This window comes from Lemur catta, chromosome 5 (assembly GCF_020740605.2).
Source record: "Lemur catta isolate mLemCat1 chromosome 5, mLemCat1.pri, whole genome shotgun sequence".
Lineage (NCBI taxonomy): Eukaryota > Metazoa > Chordata > Mammalia > Primates > Lemuridae > Lemur > Lemur catta.
The window spans coordinates 23,789,099-23,814,731 of NC_059132.1; the positions used below are offsets into that span (position 1 = coordinate 23,789,099).

General features: G+C 39.2%; 1 protein-coding gene across 2 annotated transcripts in view; it reads left to right on the forward strand.

Annotated features, from left to right (window-relative positions):
* Positions 1 to 8,127, forward strand: part of RNF145 (ring finger protein 145) — a 56,418-nt gene extending 48,291 nt beyond the window's left edge. For both annotated transcript variants that reach the window (XM_045551267.1, XM_045551266.1), the window contains 3 exons: positions 2,806 to 2,953; positions 3,986 to 4,342; positions 6,522 to 8,127. In XM_045551267.1, the coding sequence (XP_045407223.1) occupies positions 2,806 to 2,953; positions 3,986 to 4,342; positions 6,522 to 6,884 (868 nt within the window). In that variant the 3' untranslated portion in view covers positions 6,885 to 8,127. The remainder of the gene's footprint in view (positions 1 to 2,805; positions 2,954 to 3,985; positions 4,343 to 6,521) is intronic.
* Positions 8,128 to 25,633: the final 17,506 nt, after the last annotated feature.

A 25,633-nucleotide genomic window follows, 5' to 3' on the forward strand; every position in this document is an offset into this window, starting at 1 on the left:
AAATGGGATAATAGTCACAGTGGTATGTTAAAAATAGTGACACATGAGACAGTATGAGTGATTTAGAGCAATGTAAAATTTTTTTTTAAATTCCGAAAGATGATAATATAGGATATTATTTTTATGCCACAAACAAAATTTTAAAATATGCTCCTTAGGAATACATGTAGATGAAATCAAACTGTGAAAAGGAAAGCAAGCAAGAGAATGAAGCACACAGGATTCAAGATAGTGGTGTGGGGCAGCGGGGTGGACACGTGGTATAGACAGGCCTACCATATATTTGGTATTTAGATGTGGGTCATTGTCACTCTAGGCCCTCACCTGTATATGGGGAGGTGCATTCATGAATGCTTGCTACATTATTTAAAATGGCTAATTAGATTCCTGACTAAATAAAAAGAGGGCACATGTGTCACATGCATAGACCAATGATGATAGTGCATTGTGGATGAAGGATTATGATTAATTCGAGTGTACTGGGGATTAAAAAAGGAAAGGAAAAGTATCTTAAATCTCAAATCAGAGCAGCCATTAAGAAATGCTATTGACAGTTGATGAAATAATACTTATCTTTGTTATTAAGGAAATAATTATTAAGGGGAAAATCTTTGTAAATGTGTCTTTGGAGTTGCTTAGACTATAGCTAATTTCCAATGTTTAGCTTAAGAGGATGTCTATAATAGTTTTAGCCATAGAGATAATTGTTAATTTTGTCTATAAATTTTATTGAAGTTTTTAACAAGGAATGTTAGGATTATAGTCTACTTATTCAAATTTTTAAATTTTATTTATTCCTTTTTTAGGTTTTGTGTTTTGTTTTTTGTTGTTTTTTTTTTTTAAGAGACAGGGTCTTACTCTGCAATTTTCCTCCCTCAGCCTCCCCAGTAGCTAGGACTACAGGTGTGCACCACCACGCTCAGCTAACTTAAATTTTTTTGTAAAAATGAGGTCTCACTATATTATCTAGGCTGATCTTGAACTCCTGGTCTCAAGCAATCTGCCTCCAGCCTCCCAAAGTGCTGGGATTATGAGTGTGAGCCACTTCACCCAGCCCTACTTACTCAAATTATATAGCCACTTTTCAAAAGGCAAACTTTTTAAGAAATGGGTTGGTGTAAGTGTAAAAACATTTTTTTTCATTTTGTAGTTTTTAACTTATTAGTGGAATAAAGTTTCAATGTAATTTTATCCTGTTCTTTCTATATTTTATTTAAAATTTGATTTTGTTTAATTTTAACTTAGATAAGGATATATGTAAGTATATATATGTTTGTGTGTATATAATATACACATGTATCAAAATTATACATAAATATAAACTCATGACAAAACGTTGTACATAGGTTTCTCTGTATGTTTAAATGTGCATGTATATTTATGTAGATATGTACATATTTTATATGAATGGAACATAGCTGGCTTGATTTTGAAAAATATATTTAAGATTTTAAGGCAAATTGCCCTATTAAAATAATCTATAATTTGTCATCTAACACAATACAACTGTGTTATAGGAATTCCTTCCTGCTTGCCTTTCTTCAAAAAATTAAAATTGTTCGTGTTTTGAATTTCAAAGCAAACCTACTGACAGGTTTACATTTGTCCCTTAACTTTTGATAATAGAAGTTTTGGCAAGAAAAGATGTAAAACACTTTACAATGTAGCTTTAATTTAATTTTCCAAAGTACCTAGTGTAACACACTTTCTTCTCTGAATTACTAATTATGATAGTACCACACAGTATAGCACTTGACTTTGTGTATGGTAATTTTTACTTCCCACGTATATTATAATTAAAGATAGGAAGGATGAGTTCTGTTACTTGTGTCTCTTTGAGACACTTTGTCTGCATTTGAGGACATATCACAGTTGTTGATATTTAACTAAAACAGCTTAATTTTGTTATAGCCATGACGTTTAAACTATTTGACTGAAATCCAGAATACTTGTTTATCTTGAGCTAGCCTAAAGGGTTTAGAGAAATAGAGAGTGTGACAAAGGCATTTCTAGTGGGATGTAAGAGTGCTGGTGTTTTGCTGGGACAGTTAATTAACCAACTTGACTTACAGTGAGGAACAGATGTTGACAAGCTTGGACTGAAAAGTTGGGAGAAGAAGACCTCAAATGCCAGACTCAGGAATTTAGAGAAGGTGTTGAAAATATTAAGACAGCAGAGCTTTAGGAAGATGAATCTGGTGGCTGGTGGTATCCAGGACAGATCGGGAGCTGGAGGAGGGAGGAAGACCAAGCTAGCTAGTAGAAGATCTTAACAGTGCAGTGGTTCTTAGTCACGTCTCCCTCCTCCCCCAAACTCAACAATTGTGAAGATCGGTGTACCTGCTCATTGGAGAGCCATTTCCTTTAGTGGCACTACACTCACTGCAGCAGAGATTTTCAACAGTGTGGAGTAGGTGAGGAGAGGATGTTGTAAGATTTTTAAAAGGCCACACATTATTCTCATACTTCCTTTCCTAAAAGGAAAAATTACTATTGAAATTGTTAAAGTTTAAGGATACAAAAGCTTGAACAATTTGAATTTAATAGGAATGGGAATGAAATTGAAAGCAAACTACTGACAAATAAAAGAATTGATGGCACTAAGCAACCGGCTGTGGTGTGGCTTTGAAATGCTAAGGCTGTGTGACTCACCCTCAACTCTAGTGCAGTGACTGGCACAGAGAGGGGTGCCCAGGTGGACATTTGTGAAATCTAATCATGGTGCCAGACCTGTTGGCTGCTAATGTACGTGGTTGTGTTACTAGGTGGCAAGCACTTTAAAAAAATAATTTTGTCTTTCTCCAGGAGTTTATGGAAGCACTTCCGTGCTGTAAGCCTTTGTTTATTTTTACTGGTATTTCCTGCTTATATGGCTTATATGATTTGCCAGTTTTTCCACATGGATTTTTGGCTTCTTATCATTATTTCCAGCAGCATTCTTACCTCTCTTCAGGTAAGCCTAGGATTAATTAACTTTCTATAATAACTGATTTTCTTATTTTTCCTCCAGAAAAAGAATTAAACTTTTTTTCAAGATGAATGATTATAAGTGGCCTATTTAGGTGATAACTTCCTGCCCTCTTTACTAGAACACAAATTTTTTTTTTTTTAAGCACTGGAGTTAAACTAAAATACTAGATAGATATATCTATCTCTCTATATCTTTTACAAAGTTCATTAAGCCTTTCAGTTTCTCTTTTCCAAAATGGTATGATACAGAGCTGTCATATACATCTTAAATTGATAAGTAACTGTAAACATTAAAAGATTTTAGAGCTTACTTTAGAGCTTGTTTGGAGTACATTTTTAAAATTAAATACTCTTCTCACAGATTCTGCGGCTATAAAAAGAAAAATATAAAAAAAATTTAAATACTTGAAAAGATCCATAGTTTCATGATATATATAAATATATATGATACGTGTGTATATTACACATACACACTATAGACACATACACAAAATATTGCCCTAGAAATGATAAGCTTATTGTAACTTAAAGATGGATCTTTGCTGCCTGAGTACTAAGAAGTAAAAGAAATGTAGCACTAACAGTGAAGATTTATTCATTGTTCTTTGTAGAAGTAAAGGTTCTTTGAGAGTTGTGGAACAGGAATGACTATGGAATGAGGGCAATTAAGATAGAAATGATAGGATTTGGTGACCTGGGGAATAAGGGGAAAGGATGAGTTGGAAAACTGATTACTCATCAGAATTGTTTTAGAAATGTTCTATTTGAAGGTGTGACATTTTGATATCTAATACCTGGATAACTAAGATTACCCACATTTTTTAATTATACCAGTGCCTTCTCTTTAGTTTTCACTTCTTTTTCAGTTTATTAAAAAGTTTTTTTCTTGGGTACTCCCCTTTAGATTTTAAGTATAACATCCTAAAAGTGCCAGGAATGTGTTATTGTTTAAAGCCTTTGAAAAAAGTTCCTTAGTGCTATTCTGTTTTAATACACATAAATTTTTTTTTTTCAGGTTCTGGGAACACTTTTTATTTATGTCTTATTTATGGTTGAGGAATTCAGAAAAGAGCCAGTTGAAAACATGGATGATGTTATCTACTATGTGAATGGTACTTACCGCCTGCTAGAGTTTCTTGTTGCCCTCTGTGTGGTGGCCTATGGTGTATCAGAGACCATCTTTGGAGAATGGACAGTGATGGGCTCAATGATCATCTTCATCCATTCCTACTACAATGTGTGGCTTCGGGCCCAGCTGGGGTGGAAGAGCTTTCTTCTCCGCAGGGATGCTGTGAATAAGATTAAATCATTGCCCATTGCTACTAAAGAGCAGCTTGAGAAGCACAATGATATTTGTGCCATCTGTTATCAGGTAACTCATTCAGTAAGAATCCATTTGGGTGGGTCATACGGTATATCCCTTGGGACTGTAACCACATTAACCAAATCCAATTTAAATTCTAGGCAGAATTATCTCCTGGGTTTTAAAAAAAAAAATGGGCCTCAGAAATTATTAAAGACCTGATAAAATATTTCCATTTTATTTCTAAGTTAAGTTTTTAATTTAGTCCCTCGAGTTCTAATTTATTGTTATTTCCAACATTATCGCTCACCCATAAATAAAGGAAAAACAGGTCAGGTGTATTTTATATTTACTCCCGAATAGACACACATACTATCAAATAGACTATCCATCAGGAGTCAGCAACTCCTGAAAAGTGGTGTGCCAAGATTCGGACTCTTTTCTTTCTAATATTCCCAGAGTGAGGAAGAAATGTTCATGTACTTAATGTAGGTGGAGAGAGTAGGTTGCTAAATATCTGGAAGGAGTGCAAGCATTTGTGCGTGGGGTGGCTATGGTGGAGGCTAACAATTGGTGCACCACTGAAGTTCGCCTGCCTACAGGTCTTTGGTACACGCACCATAAAGAGCCTGATGACTGCTTTCTATTACAAATTAAAGATAGTATTTAAATCACCTTGGAAATAAAAAAGGCCTAGAGTTTAATCATCAGTCACCTGTGCGAGAGGGTAATCGAGTAGCAGCTTTTACTCCTAAACTGCACTGTTGGAAATGTGGACAGAGATTATGGGCAACCACAGAAACTATGTTCCTTTAAAATCACTCTTAAAGAGTATAGTTTGGTAGAATAAATCTATAGATAGCGTCAGTGGTGTACAGGGAATGTTCTTTCCCTAGGGCAGCTTTTATAGTTTGGGTGGGGTGTGTATGTACTTGTGTATGTTTAGAACTATCTAGAATAAGAATTTTTTTCTAATAGTAAAATGCAGCTACTCAGTTTTTATTGCCATCAGAATATACTTTTGGATACTAGCAAAGCAACGTTTCCCATTTGTTTTTGCCTGTGAGGGGACTGATAATGTAGGTCCTCCCCCCACTTCCAAGTTAGTCATTCTCTTAGTTGTTTATTATTAATGTGAACTTTAGCTCTTTTATGTTAGGTAGTCTCATTGTACTCAGAACGAAGCAGGTCAAAAACAGAGCACATCAACTTCAGGAGCTGATGTCTAATATTCCATCTCTGGGATTTGAGAGTCCTCTTTTTGTATTTCCTTTTGTCACATCACTTTTTTTGAGCTGCTAGAACTACCTGCTGATATCACATAGAAAATGAGAGTAAACTGCTTAGATTCCCAGCTGGCTGCTTTTCCTTGGATGGCTTTCTGCTTAAAAGTTGACGCCCAGGTATTACCAGTTCTTGGCAAGGAATTTCTGGGATATTCACCTCCTTGTTTTGGGACTTGCAACAAAATTAATGGTTGAGTCATCAATTGTATATCTTTACAATTTCAACTCCCTGTCCTCAGGCTTCCTTCTTCAAATGTATCTTATATAAGGAATATTAATATTAAGTATATCACTCCTTATTCCAATGGTTATCAAATGTGAGTGTATAAAAGTCATATGAGTGGCTTGTTATAACTATAGATTTATGAATCCCATCTTCAGATATCCCAATTCAGTAAGTCTCGGGTATCCCAGGAATATGTGTTAACAAGTGAGTATATACGTTGGCCCCAATGAGATTGCCACTTCCTTGCCAAATACCCTGGTGTAATATGGCTGATTTTGTCTCCTTGCAAATAAGTTCATCATGGAGTAATCTGTTTAGCTGTGTTGAATCATAACTGTGGGAAAAGTCCTGTCTTTATCAGATTTTCTGAGGCTCTAATTACACTCATGTCATACCAGTGGGAGACCCAGTAATCATACTGCTATATTCGTGGAACTCTTGCATTTTCATACTAGGGCAAAAACACAATTAAGGTAGTTTCTTCCTCATTTTTGGTTTTTACTTCTCTTTTTTTTTTAATTGCTTAGCCAGTGGTTCTTGTATTATTTGGATTGGGGGGGGTTCTCTGATGGCAACAGGATTATTACTAAATGGAAAATAAGTTTTATTCTAAGATCTGTATTACGTATTTTCTATTGTGGTGAAAAAAAAATGTTTGAGCCAGAACTTTTGGGAGTAATACCAAAGATTTTAGATAATAGACATTTATGAGGTGTCTTTTCTTTTCCTCTTTTAGGATATGAAATCTGCTGTGATCACGCCTTGCAGTCATTTCTTCCATGCAGGCTGTCTAAAGAAATGGCTGTATGTCCAGGAGACCTGCCCTCTGTGCCACTGCCACCTCAAAAACTCCTCCCAGCTTCCAGGATTAGGAACTGAGCCAGTTCCACAGCCTCATGCTGGAGCTGAGCAAAATGTGCTTCAGGAAGGTACTGAACCCCCAGGCCAAGAGCATTCTCCAGGGACCAGGATACAGGAAGGTTCTAGGGACAATAATGAGCACATTGCCAGAAGACCAGATAGCCAGGAAGGGGCTTCTGACCCCAAAGGGGATCCTCACAGAGCAAAAGATGAAGCATGTCCTGTCGAATCAGCCTAAAGGGAAAGAAGCAGGAATGTTGCTTCAGTACTCTGGAAGAGCAGTTAACTCAAGATGGAATTCATGCTCCGATTTCAGGAATGAATGTATGAGATGATCAGGCAGGAAACTGACATTCCAAGGATCTAATCCAGGAAGTACTCTCAATGGAGACCACCTGCTTTCATCCCCTGACATTGTGGGAGAAATTTTGCAATGTATGCTAATCAAAATGTATTTATATATTCTATGCTGATGTTTTGTAGAGGTTTGCCAAGAAAATTCAACCTCAGCAACTTCAGAAACTGCCCCTTATGTGTGAGGGATAAATAAAATCAGATTTGAGTGTTGAAGGAGGCTGAGGAAGAGCATGAGGACAGCATGGGAAGAAGCAGGCAGGAGTGGAACTGACCTTTCACCTTCCATGGGACAGATCATTCTCATCGTCAAGTATGAGTAGTGACCAGCCCTTTGCTCCACCCCCTTTTCCCTCAGTTAATTGGAACTCAGGCAGGTGATTATTGAGTCTTGTACAGCACTGAAATGAAATCAAAGATGTAGAAGCATTGATTGTATTAAAAGATCGAAGCACGCTCATACTTTGTGCTTTAGGGAAGGGGGTGGGTGGGCACTTGGGCCTTGCGGGTGCATTCATGTAATCTGAGACTCTTGAACTTTATGACAGAGTCTTCAATATTTTGATGTATATGAAACTTTGTTAATATTGTATACTTCGTTGGCTGTGTGAAGTAAACTAAAACTCTAATGAACACTTTGGAGTCTGCTTTAGTGAAGGAGACCAAAGTGGGAAGGGCTTTAGGGCACTGATAGAGGCCCTGGGTGTACTTTTCAATCCTGTGTAATGTTTAATTCTTGCAACTGAATCAAAACAGTGTTAAATTATGGCATTATTTGCACTTTGGGAATGAGTACGTAACTGTATGATCACATTCTGCAAATGCCACTTTTAAAGCTGTTAATAGACTTTGCACCTTTTCTTTGACAAGGATGTGTCATATTTAAATTTTTACATTCATCATGGCTACAGGTAGAACTGGGGAGGGGGGAATGTAATTTTTTATGGGAATTTTGATATGAAAAGAAACTAGTCATTTATTTATACAATAGGCTTGGCTCCAAAAGTGTTTTTCAGACCTCGGTATTCCTAATGTGGGATGTGACTTTATTTTATTTTTAGTAGCAAATTTGGATGTAGACTGACAGACATAGCTGAATGTCTTAATAAATTTAAATTTGAAGATAACTGTGTTTTGTACCTGTGATTTATTATCATTGTAAAGTGCTTTATTGAAATTCTGTTCTTAAGAGGTTCTGTTTTTATCTAGCTGGACTTAGGTTGATCCCTGTCAGAAATGCACTGCAGCTGGCAAAACGCTTTGATTGAAAAGGACAGCTCTTTGAAATCTTCTACACCAGTGGTAGCAAACCTAGCTCTGCATCAGTCAGAAGCATTTGGGAGTGTTTTTTAAAAAACTACACATTTCTGAACCTCACTTTAGACCTACTGAATCAGCCTTGGGGGTGCCTGAGAACATGCATTTCAAAGCCTCCCAGGTGATTCTGTCCAGCTAGCCTGGCATCAGCACAATATTACATTTAGGAAAAAAGTGTCTAGACCAGAATTCATTTCTCCCCAGGTATAACTGGAAGTTATTCGCCATCCTATTGTTGATCCACGTTAGGCAGAAAAAAATGCAGACGGCTCCCTCTAGTGGTAACAAGGCTGCTCTCCAAAGACCTAGCAGTAACAATCTGAGATTTAAAACAGTGATTTTGAAACTTTGTATAAAAGGTGCATGTTCAAATAGTAAATATTTTGGGTGCCCAATTTGAAGGAATAAACTTGCAGATAAAGTTGAAATAATTTATGGCATGTTGAACTTGAGTGTCCTTTAGCACTGAGTACCTGCCTGAGATCTTGTTCTCCCATATAGTCATAAGGAAAAGTACTCAGATACTTTAATAAAAATAGAGACGACTTATGGCATCAGTTTCACATTATAATATGCTTTTAACTTTCGCATAGCACGTAGACCCCAGCTCTACAGCAGCCTGTTGGACAAATACCACTGTAACAGCACGTTGCTTCGGTTAGGAGAGCTGTATTATGTTACAGTACCAAAAATCCTCAAAATTGTAGTGGCTTTCACACAACAAAAGGTTATGTCTCATGCGTGCACACTGCATACATGTCTGTTTGCCAGTTGGCAGAGGTACCCTATTTGGTGCAGACAGGAATGTAGGCTGGGGGAACCGTCACTGTCTTGAACCTTCTGGATACTCATCCAAAGGGAAGACTCTGAAAGGTTGTACACCAGCAATTACATGCTTTTTCCAGGTGTGGACCCATGTCATTTCCCCTCTCTCTTCTTGACCAGAACTATTGCTATGGCCCCACCAGTCACGACGGCACAGTTGTCTTACGTGGCCTGAAAGAAAGAACATATCAGTGACCAGCACTCTAGTGGAGCCACTCTTAATTTTACACATTATTCAAAATTTGGAAGTACACCTGTGAATGGTTTAAAATATACCAGTTGAGAACCTCTGACTTAATTTGTTCCTTGTACAGGGACAGTGGCATTGTATGCCATCCATATTTGAAATTCCTGTTTCCTTGTCATTTTGTAATAGTTTCCAACTCACTGCAGACTTTTTGACTTAGGAAAAAGACGTAAAGTTTAACCACCTACTTTGCACTATTGGAGAGAAAATAAGAGAATTAGATTTAATTCCCCTTCTATTAATATTATGTTTGATCATAACAAGTCATAGAGTAAATCCTTCATGGGCCCTTTTTCAGGCCACTTTTCCTATCCACTTAATGTTTTCCACCGTTTTCAGACAGTGCATACTTATTTTCACTCACAATTCGTATTTTTTAATTTGATAAAGTTTATTACCTTATGAACGTTGACATCAATGTTAGTATTTTGACAAACCTTTATCAGTCCTCTTAAATTTAGGGAAACAGGCAGCCATGGAGGGAGTAAAGAGTCTGCCCTAAAGGCAGGAGCTTTGGGCTGTAATTCTCACTCCCTTTCTGTGTGATCTTCGCTCAGCCTCTGTTTTTCTGGGCTTCAGACTCATTTGGAAAAGTGATCTCTGTTTAAGATTTTGCCTATATGTATCTTTAATCTTTACCACTGAGTAATGAGCACAGTCTATTTTTTGTGAACCTCACTTTAGACCTACTGAATCAGCCTTTGGGTGCCTGAGAACATGCATTTCAAAGCTTCCCAGGTGATTCTATCCAGCTAGCCTGGCACCAGCACAGTATTTATACACTGTGCTAAATATTAAACTTAGCTAAGGCTGGGTTCACCACTGTATTCCCAGTGCCTGGCACGGGGCAGGAGCTCTCTAAAGATCTACTGAGTGAAAAATGAACTTAGTATGTGGCTCCTTATATAAAAAATGGCAGGGAAGTCTTTTCTTTCTAGAGGCAGGAAGTGTAATATTGCATGCCAACCAGATGGACGTCATTCCTATGAGTGGTTTTGGATCATCTCACTCTGGTTCCCAACCACCAGTCCAAGGACCAGTGCCGGTCCACGGCCTGTTAGGAACCAGCCCACACAGCAGGAGGTGAGGGGCAGGCAAGCAAGGGAAGCTTCATCTGTATTCACAGCCGCTCCCCATTGCCCGCATCACCGCCTGAGCTCTGCCTTCTGTCAAAACAAGCTCGGGGCTCCTGCTGATTCTGCGTTATGTTGAGTTGTATCATTATTTCATTAATATCATAATGTAATAATGGAAATAAAGTACACAACAGATGTAATGAGCTTGAATCATCCAGAAGCCACCACCCACCCTCCCCACCCCCCAGCTGGGTCCGTGGAAAAACTGTCTTCCATGAAACTGGTCCCTGGTGCCAAAAAGGTTGGGGACCACTGGTCTAACTGATCAGATACTGAACTCAGAGTTTCTAGAACAGAAATTACAAATTTGGGGCCTTCTGGTGAAATATGGGCTGATAAATTGTTGTTTGGCTCAATGGTACATTTTTAAATGATGTCTTAAAAATATTTTAATTAGTTGCCAAGCATTTAAAAATTGCATGATTGTGTAGTATACAAATTCAATTTCTATCGTTTTTTTTTTTTTTTTGGAGACCGGGTCTCCCTCTGTTGCCCAGGCTGGAGTGCAGTTGCACGATCACAACTCACTGCAACCTCCAACTCCTGGGCTCAAGCAATCCTCCTGGCTCGGCCTCCCGAGTAGCTAGGACTACAGGTGTGTGCCACCATGCCCACCTAAATTTTTCAATTGTTTGTAGAGATGGGTTTTGCTATGTTGCCCAGGCTGGTGTTGAACTCCTGGCCTCCTGCTTCAGTCTCTCAAAGTGCTGGAATTACAGGTGTGAGCCACCATGCCCAACCCAATTTCTATCTTCTTGTGAAAAATTGAGAAAAAAAAAAAAAAAAAAAGCTGGCTGCATAGGTTACTCATTCCTGCTTGCAACAGTTGGCATAAGCCGAGGTGGGCTGAGTTTCTAATTCACCGTGGTTCTCCCCACCACAACCTGCTCTAGAAAATTAGACTGTTGTCATCAAACTCTTCTGTTTGCTTAGAATATGCTTTAACTGAACGCTGGGCAAGTTTGGCATCTCGTTTAGTCACAGTCAAATCCTATATGAATATGTACAGTGCAGATACTCTATACTGAAGAAAGTGAAAAATACAGGAGTTAAAAACCAGAAGCAATATGAATAAATTTGATGTTCATTTATGAGAGTGTGGAATCTGGTTATTTTCATTTTTCTGTAATTATTGTAGTGGAGTAAAAACATCTGTGACCAAATATTTCATTTGACTATATTTTCAATTTGGATCTATGCTTGAAATGTGTACTCCGTGATATCACCAAGTTGTTCCATGATCCTGGACCAGTGTTTCTCAATCTTAGATGGATGTTGGCAGCAGGGTGGGAAGCTTGTGAAAAATACAGATGCCTGGGCTCAACTTCTGACTGGGTAGGTTTGGGATGGAGTCTAAGTATCTATTATCTTTTTACAAATTTTTCAGATGATTCTGATCCCGTGGAAATGTCAGTACGTTTCATCTAGAGCAAATATTCCTGCTATTTCAGTGATGGGGGCTCCTTGTTCTTACCATTTTTATGGAAGAAGACTCTTAGAGGCGAGATACACATGAGAACGTTTGCCTCTAAGGGACATTCGTGGTCAAGGATTTCGGCAACCTGTACAGCCTACGGGGTTTCTGCAGTGAAGCAGCAAAGGCTGGCTGGCACACAGGGCAGGTGCGAGTGTGAGAGCCAGCCTTGTCTACCAACCACCAACCACCCAGAAATGTCTCAAGCTATTTATATTTGAAAGTAAACCTCTGTTAGCCCCGCCACCCCCTGCCGACCCCTGGCCAAACACATAGAATTAAAGAACCACCGAATTTCGGAAGTAAACCAGCCTTGAAATCTACATCAGTAGTTCTAGTTTATAAGAGAGCCAATTATCAACCTGCCCAAGGCCACACAGTTGATGGCAAAGCCAGGAAGAGTGCTCAGATCTCCTGAATTCCAGCCTAATGCTCTTTCTGTTATACCTTGTCTCCTCAAAAAAGATCCAAATACCCATGTGGATTATGTTGCATTCAAGAAAATTGTTTTATTAAATTTGAGGATGTTATCTGTGAGCTTTGGTGAAAAGATGAAACAGTGAGAATTTCTGGGGTATCTTAATATTTAAAATGATCAATTTGAGATCAGACTTCTGGCATATTATGTAAAAAGAGAAAACAATAAATACAAGTTGTATGTAGGATAAATCTTCATATAAGGCAAGCCACGACCCATCAAGATATGGACGTTTGGAAGCTGTTGGCAGTAAAATATCCTTGTACCATTTAATATAAAAATGCTTTCTGTGTATTAGGGCCACAAATCCGCACAGACCATCCAATCACACTGTTTGCGGGAACAGATGGGAAGTGTTTGAAACTGAGAAGTCAAGTCTTGGTTTAGAGAATTTTAAAATATAAAGCTGCTTCCTTCCCAAGACAAGCATTAAATCATTCTAAGAGGCACACATGAGGGGTAGATAGATACAAACATTATAAATTCCCCTTTTCTCTCCAGTTGCTTAATAAATCTTTTCCAAAGCCACCAGTCTTCCCAAAATTACCCTCAGACTCCTCCTCTCCCCCTAAAGAAAATGAAGCACGGCTGAAATTTTAAGGGGGGCACTTAGGTTTGTTTTTGTTCTTGTGAGCCATATCGTGCAGCTCGAACAGAAGTGAACTTGTGAGATGGGAGCCCCTGTACTTGGGTGCGGGTGCTCGTGGGGGGTTGATAACTAAGGCACGGAAGAGCTCAATGACTTGCTCAAAGTCCAGAGTAGTAGCTGCGGTTTGGCTTCCAGAGTCCACTTAACCATGACATTATAGTGTGTAGTCACAGACACACATTTTTCAGAATTTTTCAACTTTATACTTAAAAATGGTGGCAGTGGTAGGAAAGACATCTTAGGAACTACCTCCTGGGTGCTTTTATGCGCTGGGTACTTTGGAGGTGTCATTCACTCAGTAAGCCACCACAAGAGGACTACTCTGGTAAACCCCACCCCTGTTCTTGATGTGGATACCTGATATTTTCTCCGTTCTGTGTAAAGTGTTATAGAAACGTAGCTTCCACTGGTGTCCTGCCTCCCCATCCTCCCGGTCCCCAGCTCGCTTGCTTGTCTACGTCTCCAAGGCATCTAACCAGCATGTATTTGTAAGTAACCCTCAGGCACCAGACACCAGCTAAAGGCCAACCTCACCCCTGCCCTCACGGAGCTCTCACAGTGCAGGTGGAAGACTCTGTTGCTAAATTATAACAACATAGTGTGATGAGCTCCTGGATGGGAGCCCACACTGCTCTACTTACCCAGGGCTCTCTGCGAAGTCCGCTGTTCCTAAGCCTAAAGTGACTAAGGGGTGCTTTAAGCTTGTTGCTCCCAGATTCCTTTCCACCAAATGTGGGAAAACCTTCAGATCTTTACAACTGAATCTACTCTCCTTGTCTTCTATGGAGGCTTCTACAGCCCCTCTCCCATCCCCAAAGCCCAGCTTTATCAACACCATGGAAACAGTTTCTGAGCTCAGAGAGAGGAATTCTGATTCCCCTGGATTTTGATCAAGAGCTCGGCACCCTCTGCTGTTCTGCTGCCTTTGGCACCACTGACACGTACCACTGTCCCCAGGTCGCAGCACGATTTCCCCCACACCGAAACTTGGCATTCTCAACACCCAACCTTCTGAGTCAGCATCACGCAAGCAGATTGACTCCCGGTCGCTGCTCCTCTTCAGGCTCAGGCCTGGCAGACTGGTACCTGGGAGCCAAATCTGGCAAATTTGTTCTGTTCTACTTGGAGAGTGTTTCTAAAAAATTCAAACTGACATTTAAAAATCAGGAGATTTCACATAAAAAATTTGGATTCCTGGAGCCGGGAGTGGTGGGTCACCCCTGTAATCCTAGCACTCTGGGAGGCCGAGGCAGGCAGATTGTTCGAGGTCAGGAGTTCGAGACCAGCCTGAGCAAGAGCGAGACCCCATCTCTACTAAAATAGAAAGAAATTATCTGGACAACTAAAAATATATAAATATATAGAAATAATTAACTGGGCATGGTGGCACATGCCTGTAGTCCCAGCTACTCGGGAGGCTGAGGCAGAGGATTGCTTGAGCCCAGGAGTTTGAGGTTGCTGTGAGCTAGGCTGACGCCACGGCACTCTTGCCAGGGCAACAGAGCAAGATTCTGTCTCCAAAAAAAATAAAATAAAAATAAAACCCATTTCCATCATAATATTCAGCAGGAGTTCAGGGGCTTCTGCTCCTTAAAAGGGGATATATTCCCTCCCGACCCCCTAGTTCATCAGCCCCTACCCAGACCCCATCCTTCCTGCTGCTTGTGACCCCTGCAGGTCACACACTCAGAATTATTCCATTTTGACAGTTGCTTTTGTTTGTCTCTTGCTGAGTATGGGCTACATACGCACAGCACTTTCCTACCATGGTTTGCCTCAGAGCAGTTTCTGCTAAGGAACCACTGATCCTCTACACACACATACACACACCCGACGTCCTGCGTCTGCTATCCCTACTTTCGTAGTCAATTGTTTAGATCACTTCAGCTCTTACTCTTTTTGTACCTCACTAATGGAATAGGGTTAGTGGTGTTTTTCAAAATCTCACAAAACTAAAAAGAAACCCCAAAGCAGGTGACAGACCAAGTTCTAGAATTCAAATGCCTACCGAGATCAGGTAGGTGACATAAGAGGACAAAGGGGCTGGGGACCAGAGAGACCTGAAGAGCACTTGCTGCACCTGCAGGAGGCAGCCCCACCCCACTCCTCTTCCCCTGCCAACTACCCTTAGGAGTCCAGCTCCACAGAACATTCTGCTGTGGTTGAAAAGTTCTGCATCTGCCCTGTCCACTATGACAGCTATTAGCCACAGTGTCAAGCACTTGAACTGTGGCTAGTGAGACTGTGGAGTTTTACATTTTAATTCATTTTTATTAATTCAAATTTAAGTAGCCATATGTGGCTAGTGGCTACCATATTGGAATGAATCTAGCAGATTATCACTGAGTAGAAATGGATACTGGTCCAATGTGGTCAGGTATTCTGATTTTCCCAGAGCATCCAGGAATCCATATGTTTAGTAAAATCTCTTCCATTTAAAATGTTGGCTCCATCTAAAATATGTTGTGAAAGCCAAGCAAAACACGTTCATGGGGTGAGTTGTGGCCTGTGACTATCCACTGGTGCCCTCCACATGGATTAATGAACACCAAGGGTAAAGAGAAAAATACCTTGTACATCTGTTGGTAGAAAGCACAGGGTACTGTGTTATTGCCCTGAAGTATGGCCTGACTTGCACCAACAAAAGTATATTGGTTGAAAGTTTGTCAGTGGCAGAGCTTATATACATCCTATTCCATGTTATAGTATCCTATCCTATCCTATCCTATGAATGCACATAGTATGTGACATGAGGCTGAGACATAAAGGATTAAAAAAAAAGGTATTCACATGAGAAGGAACAGCAAGGACAAAGATCCAGAGGCAAGAGAGAAGAGAGTTGGCTGGGAACCTAAAGAAGTTTTATGTGTCTGCTCTGTCCAATATGGTAGACACTAGTCATATAGCCATTTATATTTATTTATTTATTTTATCCAATGGAGTTGTAATTAAATAAATACTTACAGGACATGGTGTTTTCAATATAAATCACAGTGTTAAGGTATCCCATGTTAATTATAACAAGTTATTCATTCATTCATTCAGCAAATGTTTGAGTGCGTATGATGTGCCAGGCACTGACGATGCATGAATGAACTAAACAGAAAAATCTCTGTATGTAGTAAATATTATTAGTATTTTAAGTGCTATTAGTAAATATTATTATTATTTTAAGTGATATTTAACTTGGGCACCATAGAGTTTCTTCAATAACTTCTAACAAGTTTCTTACTTTTTAAATCTACCATAAACAAGTTTAAATAGATATTTTTTTCCAGTTAGTATTTCACAAGCCTATGTTGCTGTTAAAACACAGAATGGTAGAGCTGAATAAAGAAACTGAAGAATTTGCTCTCAAGGAGCTGGTACCAATTGAAAGGAAGGGAGCTTTATCCATGGGTGTGGGTGGGGGGATGGAGGGCGAAAGTAAAGTTAGAACTATGCATATTAAAGCATGGGTGTAAGATAGTGATAAACACCTTTGACTTTTAGAGACAGGCCAGTAGGTTTTGAAAGTGTTTTTGTTTGGTTGGTTGGTTGTTTTTGTTTTTATGATTACTAATTTTATAATTATTAATATATAATCTTGATCTTTCCACCTGGAATACCTCATCCCTGGGACACCTCTTCCCAATGCCCACTTCTCTGCCTAGGAACTTCCATTTGTTCTTTAAGAACTCGACTCAGATGTCACCTCCTCTGAGAAGCCTGCCCACATCCCATTTCCCCAAACCTCCAACCCTCTGGAATGCCACAAAAATTTGCTCAGATTTCCATTATAGCCCAAGTTATATTATAAAGTGTTCATTTTCATACCTCCTCCTTGTACTAAATTCAGAACTTCTCAATGGCAAGGACTATGTCTAATTATTCCTTGTGGTTCCAGTGCTTAGCTCAGCTCATTGTAGATGCTCAGAGAAGGTGAGATTGAATGAATCAATCATCACACCTTGAGGACCCTCTGTCTTACCAGGTACCATGCTGAGAGATGTAAAGTTAAAAAGATCAGGCCTTTGGCCCCTTAAAGTTCATACACAAATTGGGGATGTGTTCCTGTCTTTCAATTCTACATCATAGAAATCCAACCCAAACTAGCTTAAAAGGAAAAAAAAGAATGTGGGCAGGGGACAGAATTTATTTGTCCCAGGCAAGTTACTTCTATTAGTAGCTTCAGGAATAGCTGAATCTAAGATCCAAGGGTTTCCAACAATGTTACCCTCCAGATTAGGTCTCTTTCTACAACCTGCTCTTGGGTGGCTTCATCCTCAGGAATTTTTTTTTCCATGTGAAAGCCCCTCACAGCTTCATGTTTACATCCAATTGTAGCAAAAACAGAGCTTTCTATGCCAATGGTTCTAGCAAAAGTTCTAGAAGTAATTCTCAGTGCTTCTAGTTGAGTCATCTGCCCTTCACTGAACCCATTATAGTAACTCTGAATAGGCCTATGTCACATGTCTATCTCTGGCTTTGGAAGTGGGGTTGACCCCATCCAAATCATGTGGATTAAAAGTGAGGGAAGGTTGTTCACCAGAGGAAAATCAAGTTGCTGTTACTAAAAGGGGGAGAAGGTATTAGGCAAGCAAAAACAAACACATGTCCTATACATCAGTAATTATATGGTGAGACTAGGAGTGATGCCTGTCTTAAGTGCTTACAGCCAAAGATTAGGTAGGAGATAATGGATCACTTCAAGGACAGCTGTCCACAAACCCCTTCGAGGAAGAAGCCTATGAACTACGCCTTTTGGATAGATAGGATTATGGTAGGTGAAGATGAGGAGGCCTTTCAGATACGTGGAAAGGCATGAACAAAGACAGGGAGGTGAGGATCCTGTGGAGGTTTTCCAAGTTTGCTGGAAACTTTTGGGAATTAAGTCTGGAACTTTGGTTGGGGGCCAGATCTATACATAGTCTAATAAATGCTAATCCTTTATGCAGATTTTTTCCATATATGATCTCAAAAAAAGAGTAACTTTGGCAGACACCAGGAGTAGGATTATTCTTCCCATGTTACCGATGGGGCAAGTGAGGCCTAGTGCAAGAAATGCCCGCTGAGAGTTCACCCTATTGTGTCCACAGACAGAAAAGCACAGGAAGCCCAGTTTCTGCCCTCTAGCCCAGGACTGTGCCCCTCCCCCCATCCACAGTAAAAATAAAATCTGGGCTTGGAAATCACCAGGACAGCAGCTGTGGCTCAGCCCCAGGGCCAGCCTGAGGACACCTTTGGAGGAAGCTGTGGGAACAACCCTATAGGCAGAAAGAAGGTATCTGACTTGCATAATGGCTAAGAGCAGAGACTCTGGAGCCAGGCCTGGTTTTGATTCTCAGTTTCATGAGTTAAGGTGTTACCTTCAGCAGATTACATAATGTCTCTAAGCCTTAGTTTCCTCATCTATAAACAAGGAAAAGAACAATACCTACCTTATAGGATGGTTCATGAGGTCTGAATGAGGTATTGCATATTAAGAACTTAGCACTCCCCTCCTTGTCCGGTCGGATCTCCTCTTCCTCATCTGGTCTCATCAGTCTCTCCTCACCATCATCCGGTCCCGTCTTCTCTTCCTCGTCTGGTCTGGTCTCCTCTTCTAGTCTGGTCTCCTCTTCTAGTCTGGTCTCCTCTTCCTTGTCCAGTCTCATCTAATCTGGTCTCCTCTTCCTTGTTCGGTCTCATCTCCTCTTCCTCGTCTGGTCTGGTCTGGTCTCCTCTTTTTCCTCTGGTTTCATCTGGTCTGGTCTCCTCTTCCTCGTCCAGTCTCATCTAATCTGGTCTCCTCTTCCTTGTTAGGTCTCATCTCCTCTTCCTCGTCTGGTCTTGTCTGCTCTTCCTCTTCCCGCCATTTACATTTAAATAACATTTCAAAAATTAAAAATTCCATTCCTCAATCACTTTGGCTACACTTCGAGTGCTCCATAGCCACATGTGGCTAGGGATGAACACATTGGACTTTACAGGTACATCCACCATTGCAGAAGTCTCCTGGGCAGCACTCGAGGTCAGAGGGTGGAGGAGGTTAGGGCATGACGGGAGAGGAGGCTAGGAGGTATGACCGCAAGGTCATGGGCGGACTATGGGAACAGCATTAGCACGTGTGGACTTTGTGCTGAAGATTTGCCTTTTAGGAAGCTCATGCTGCTGTTGGGCAGAAAATGAGCAGGAAGGCAGACAAGAGTGAATGCCAGAGACCAGGGAGGAGGCTGTGGCAGTGCAGGTAAGAGATGAGGATGCTTCAGGGACTCAGCATAACCCGTTATCCGCGATGCTTTGCCCAGGGCCTAGAGTACAGTCATCACTTACAGTGCCAGGTTTCGAATATTCACTCAAAATAGCCTTAATCCTACGGGTGAGGAAACTGAGGTTTGAAATGGTTAAATAAGTTAACTGCACGGGCCACACTGTCACTAATTTCCAGAACTGCAATTCTAACCCATGGTTATTTAATTCCAAAGCCTGAGATATTTTTTATTTTTGCTGTTTTCTCTGTACAATGTTTGCTCCTTAGAATAGAGAGCAAGGAACACAGAGCACAAAGGCGAAAGAGTTCCAGACCTGGCACAGCGGGGTGGTGCTGGGCAGGGCAACCCCAGAAGGCAAGGAAGAGGCTTTGAGTCTCAATCGTGGGGTCTGAAGGCACCAACCCCCAACCACCCTGGATGTCGTGTCTGGGAGGGCGCTGTGTCATCCATCCTGCACTTGGTACTGAGTTCTGTTCCGTTTCGTTTTTTTCCCAAAGCATATGTAGCAATGTGTCTGTTAATGCAGCAGGCTCGTTATCAGGGAGATCAACAACCTAAGGGGATGTAACATACATCACCTGTCAATCAAGTGACCAATTCACTCTTTTTTGTGTCAACTTTCCCCCGGACCCAGTGTCACTTTCCCAACTGCATCCTCACCAGCACTCCAGTTTCTTTTCCTTTTAAGACGGGGAGAAGGATATTTCAGAGCAATTTTTGTTTGTTCATCACCAGCTTTCTCTAGTCCAAATCAAGCTTGCTGGTTTGTTGGTCAATACGAGGATGCAATAAGAATAGTCAGTCTTCTGTATGAGATGACATTGAGTGTGTGAGCTTTTATAAAACAATATTTGTGTCTTTAGGGAATTTTTCAGACATCTGGGGAGTTTAAGTTAGTAATTTATAATAGATTTCCTTGACTAGCAAGATAATTTCCTAATGAAAAGAGCAGGGCTTTATCTCAAACTGTGTGCAGCACTGGGAAGAAACTTAATAGCTGAGACTTTGCAATTAATTATCTAGCCTCTAGGTACAAGTCTACTTGTTTATTTTGCTGTTTTTGGGGTTTTTTTGTTTTAACAAATAAAAATCTTATATTACCACTTTGCTACCTTTTATTTTTAATTTTAAATATACACAAAATATACAGAAAAGTTGCTAGAACTTCTGAGTACCCTCATCCAGATTCACCAGTTGTTAGCAGTCTGCCACATTTGCTTATCAGTCTCTTTTTGGACACATCCATACACACACACACACACACACACACACACACACACACATACACAAACAAATACTTTTTAACCACTTGAGAATAAACTGCGACATCATACCCTTTTACCCCTAAATATTTCAGTGTGTATTTCCTAAGACAAGGACATTTTCTTACATAACCACAGTAAAATGACCAAAACAGAGAATTTTTAATGCTGACACAGTATTATTGTTTCATCTACAGAATCTACTTCACAGTATTATTCAACTTTCACCCATTATCCAACTAATGTCCTATATTTATAGTTGTTTATACCTGAGACTCCTTGCAGACTATAATTCAGGATTATGTATTACATTAAGTTATCATAAATCTTTGGTCTCCTTAATCTGGAACAATTCCTTATGCTTTTTTTTTACTTTCATGACATTTATATTTTTGAAAATAAATAAATAATAATAACATAGATTTAGGAATAATCTATACCTAAATATATAATCTATAATGTATCTAATATATAATGTACACATGAATAGATTCATGAATTCTTACATAATAGACTCATGAATTCTGGATTCATAGATTATAGATTATGTAAGAATCCATGAGTCTATACTAATAAATAAATATAAACATAAATAAGCAAATAGGGAAAGCCCTTAATTCAGTAAAATGCTAACTAATAAAACTATAGAAAGGAATGATAGAGTTGGAAAATTACCATTCTGCAACCATTATAGTAAAAACCGATCTAGGTAAGAATTATCCATGGATTCTAAAACCAGTAGATAAAACTAGTAGATGAAAGTTTGGAACAGAAAAAGATATCTATAACCTCAAAATATTGCTTCTCAAGTCATTTGTTATTTAGAAAGGGAAGAAGAGTAACCTTATAGGAGATAAACTTGGTGGATACCAACAAAGTTAACATCACTCGTGATGGGACAAACCTTTATGTGCCTCTTGATACGATCCACTAAATCAGACACCACTTCACTTATATGGTATTCCCCTGTTTAAAAAAAATCTAATTATAAGGAAACAGACAACCCCAAACTGAGGGTTGTTCTACAAAATAATGTCTCCTTTGTAAAGACAAGCGTGCTTAAATCGAGGGTTGTACCAAGAGTTGCATTATCAAAGACGACCACTAGATGTCACTGTGGTTTTGCAAGTTGTGCAAGTTTTATCAGTAAAGAATATAAATTCCTTTGTGTCCTGCCTTCTTTCTTTGGCTTGTTTTAAAACGGACATACTTAGCCAATTTCAACACGGATAGCCTTTGTGACGCCGACAAGTAAAATAATTGTAAAAGCAACGGAGAAGGAGGCAACCGGCTTAGATTAAATCTTGTCTCTGCCTTAAAAGCTGTGGGACGCAGGCGACTCCTGCCCTGTCTCTGGGCCTCGGTTTTCTCATGTATAAAACGAAGGGACTTGGCTTGCCGGCCCCTAGTGTCTTCTAGTTCTGACAGTCTATGACTTTAAACTGATGTTTTCTTAACTAAAACGATTTCAGTGCCCCTTAAGAGATTTTTGTCCAACCCCTGTTGGACCCACTACTGTTTTTTTTTTTTTTCCACCCATACTCTTATTTATCTGACGTTTGTTTTTAAGTTGAGTCAGCTTTTAAAAAAGTGAATAGAGAAAAAAATTTATAGGCCCATCACAAGTAGAAACCAATTCACTTGTCATAAATAAAGGTAACCACAAAAATAAATGCAATAAAAACAACATAATGTAATTAAATTCAAGCTAGATGGTATTGTTTCCAAAGGCTCAGAGCCTGTGGCCTACTTTTGTTCCCTTTTTTGAAAGGGAGGTTTGGAAGTGTTGAAGAGAAGCTGAAGATAGACTATAGCCCTGAGACACTCCTTTCCACGTAAGCAAAAGAATTGAGACTGAGCCGACCCTTCCCTCCGTGCAGTTCACAAAACCAACCACAATACTTCATGGACCATGTAAAATCAGTCCCATGCCTTTGTAAACTGTTCTAAGTTATATGATTCTTTTTCTTTCTTTCTTTTTCAAACTCCTGATTCTTCAATCTTCCTAATAGACCAGAAAGGGTGTAATTAGAAACTATACATTATTAAAATGTTTTTTTCAATCTATATTTAAGCTTTCATTTTATTTTGGTATCCATTTCAGTTTTGTATTGGTTTGACTTCCCTTTAATGTTTATTTAAATTTGCCTTTGTATTCAGTCTTCTTCCATTTAAAACACTCAACTCCCTTCTTAACAGAGGAGTTGATATATACCCCTCTGCTGTCAATGTCGAAGCAATTATGTGCCACCAAATGGCTTGTGATTTGGCATCTCCTCCTGATAAAGGCTTATGATAGATCGACTGTGGCAGAGGTCAGGAATTCTGCTGAGTACAACCTGAGGGTATTCTTCAAATTGCTTCAGCTTTATCCAAATCCCCTAGGACACAATCAGAAAGCTAGTCCCCTTTAATTTTGGTGCAGAGCTTTTTTCTTCATTCTTCACAGAGATTCAGAGTGAAGATGCGTAAGGCTGAGGCATCTAATTGCACTCTTTACTCCCTAACATTAGTTCAGCCCTTTCCTGCTTTGTATAATCTGTTATAATTACTAATATGCTGGCCACAATTAGCATGGGGGTTTTGTCGGAGCAGAAACAATTTCTTAGCTGCCCGATGTTACTAAATAATTTAAAAAGGGGAAGACAATGAATTTCCATCAAATGTGCTTTGTTTTCTTAATGCCTGTGTTGCCATTAAGGAAAACCATTATAAGGTAAAGAAATCAGGAAATTCATAAAGATCAATACACCAATTATTTCCCGCATTATAAAAGTTATTTTTTTTCATAATTTTCTTTTCTTGGTGAGGTAGATTTAATTTGTCATTAGAAGCTCTAAAGCTGAGAGGTCAGTTTCACTATTCAACGAAACAGAGTGCTTTCTGCCTAGCAGGAAACACTGTTTCCAGCTGCAGAAAGCAGTCCAGAGGGATTACTTTTCAGAAAAAAAAATTTTCATCAAAAATGTTGATTATGAATCAATAGAAACTTTTTTTCCCATGCCAAATTCAGTAGAACTATACTATACACTCCTCCACCACCCTCCCCCCAAATCAGAGAAAGAACCCTTGGGTTGGTTCCCCACCTCCCAGTTTTCATCACTGTAACTATGCTGAAATTCAAACTAGGGCAAGCAGATTTTATAAGACTTCATGGGATATACTAAATACATCAATAAGAATCAAATATGAAGCATGATTGTTTTCTGGTGAGAGACTTAAGATTTTCTAAAGAATTTTTCAGGTTTCCTGTAGCCCCATTTGTCCCTGGTGCTGACTGGTGTTTATGAGTTCATGGTCTTTTTCATGTTACAATTCCACCCCCCCCAAGTTCATTCCATTGTTTTATTATGTGTTGACATCAGCCTTATAGATGATGATATTCTGGCAGAGTCCCCTTTCAAGGCTTTCTGAATATCACTAGTAAGTGTACTTTGCGTCCATTTCTGGAACTACATCCCCAGGCCTGCAAATTATACTTTATTCCATTGTTCTCAAGTGTCTACAGCCAACATGTCTGTTTAAGATACTGAGCTGAGTATTGTCTCTCCAGCACATCTATACATATTGATTCCTATGAGAGAGGCCTAATTATATTTGTGCTTATCTTAGTACCACAGCAGTGAAAGAGGCTTTAAAAATTCCTTCATCTCATCTAGTGCCCGGGTACCCCCAGCCCCATCAGCCTTCTGTGCTACAGGTGACAGAAAAGTCATAGAAGAACCCAGCAGATAAAAGCTGGGGCCAGTTTGAAAACATCCTGAGCTTTGAATGTGCTCCAGTCTATAACACAGGTTCATCAGCAAAGACTGAAAGCCTCACTGGCACAATGCCTGACTAATCTTTGCCTGAACTCTAAGCTATGCAGACACAGGGGCAATCCCTAGGCAACCAACCTTAAAAATAAAAACAAAGGAAAAAATTGAGCAATGTCATCAGCTGCCACATACTGTGAGAAAGACTTTATAGATTTAGTCTAGGAAAGTTACTAAATTTAAAAACACAATCCAAAGTGGCTATAGTATTATCTAAGATTTTCAGTATTCAGCACAAAATTATTAGACATGTAATGAAACCAAAAGGGTGACCATATTCAAGGGAGAAAAGCAGTCTATGGAAACTATCTCTAAGTGTCCCCAGACAGATTTGGAAGATAAAAAATTTGAAGTAGCTATTATAAATATGTTGAAAGAACTGAAAGAAACAATTGCAAATGAATACACCAGAATGTGACAATGACTCAATGAAAAGAGACTCTCAATGAAGAAATAATTATTTAGAACAAATGGATATTCTGAAGTTAAAAAGTATAATAACTGAAATGAAAAGTTCACTAGAGGGGCTCAACAACAGAGATGGCAGAAGAAATAACCAGAAACTTGAAAATAGAGCAGTGAAAATTACCCAATCTGAAAAACAGGGAGAAAAAAAGGATAAAGAGAAATGAACAATTCTTAGAGACCCATTGGAATAACATCAGATGTACCAACATATGTATAATGGGAATCTCAGAAGTCAATGAAGTGGAAGAAAACATTTTAAGAAATAGTGGCCAAAATTTTTTTCAAATTTATTGAAACTAAATGTACAGATCCAATAAGCTCAAAGAATCTCAAATAGTATAAACACAAAAAGATTATTCTCATACACATCAGAATTATCCTGTTGAAAAATAAATGCAAAGGGAAAATCTCAAAAACATCAAGAGAAAAATGATTCAGGTGAACAAAAATCCTATTAACATCTGAGTTTTCATCAGAAAGAATGGAGGCCAGAAAGAAGTAGAATGCATATTCAAAGTGATGAAAGAAGCAAATGCAAACATAGAATTCTATATTAACCAAAATTATCCTTCAAAAGTGAATGCAAAATAAATATGCACCAGAAATAAAGATTTAAAGAATTCTTTACCTGCAGACTTGCCTTACAAAAATACAATAAAGGTCTGTCAAGCTGAAAAGAAGTGACAACAGTAAATCTAATCCAAAAAGATAAATTGAGTGTCACAAATG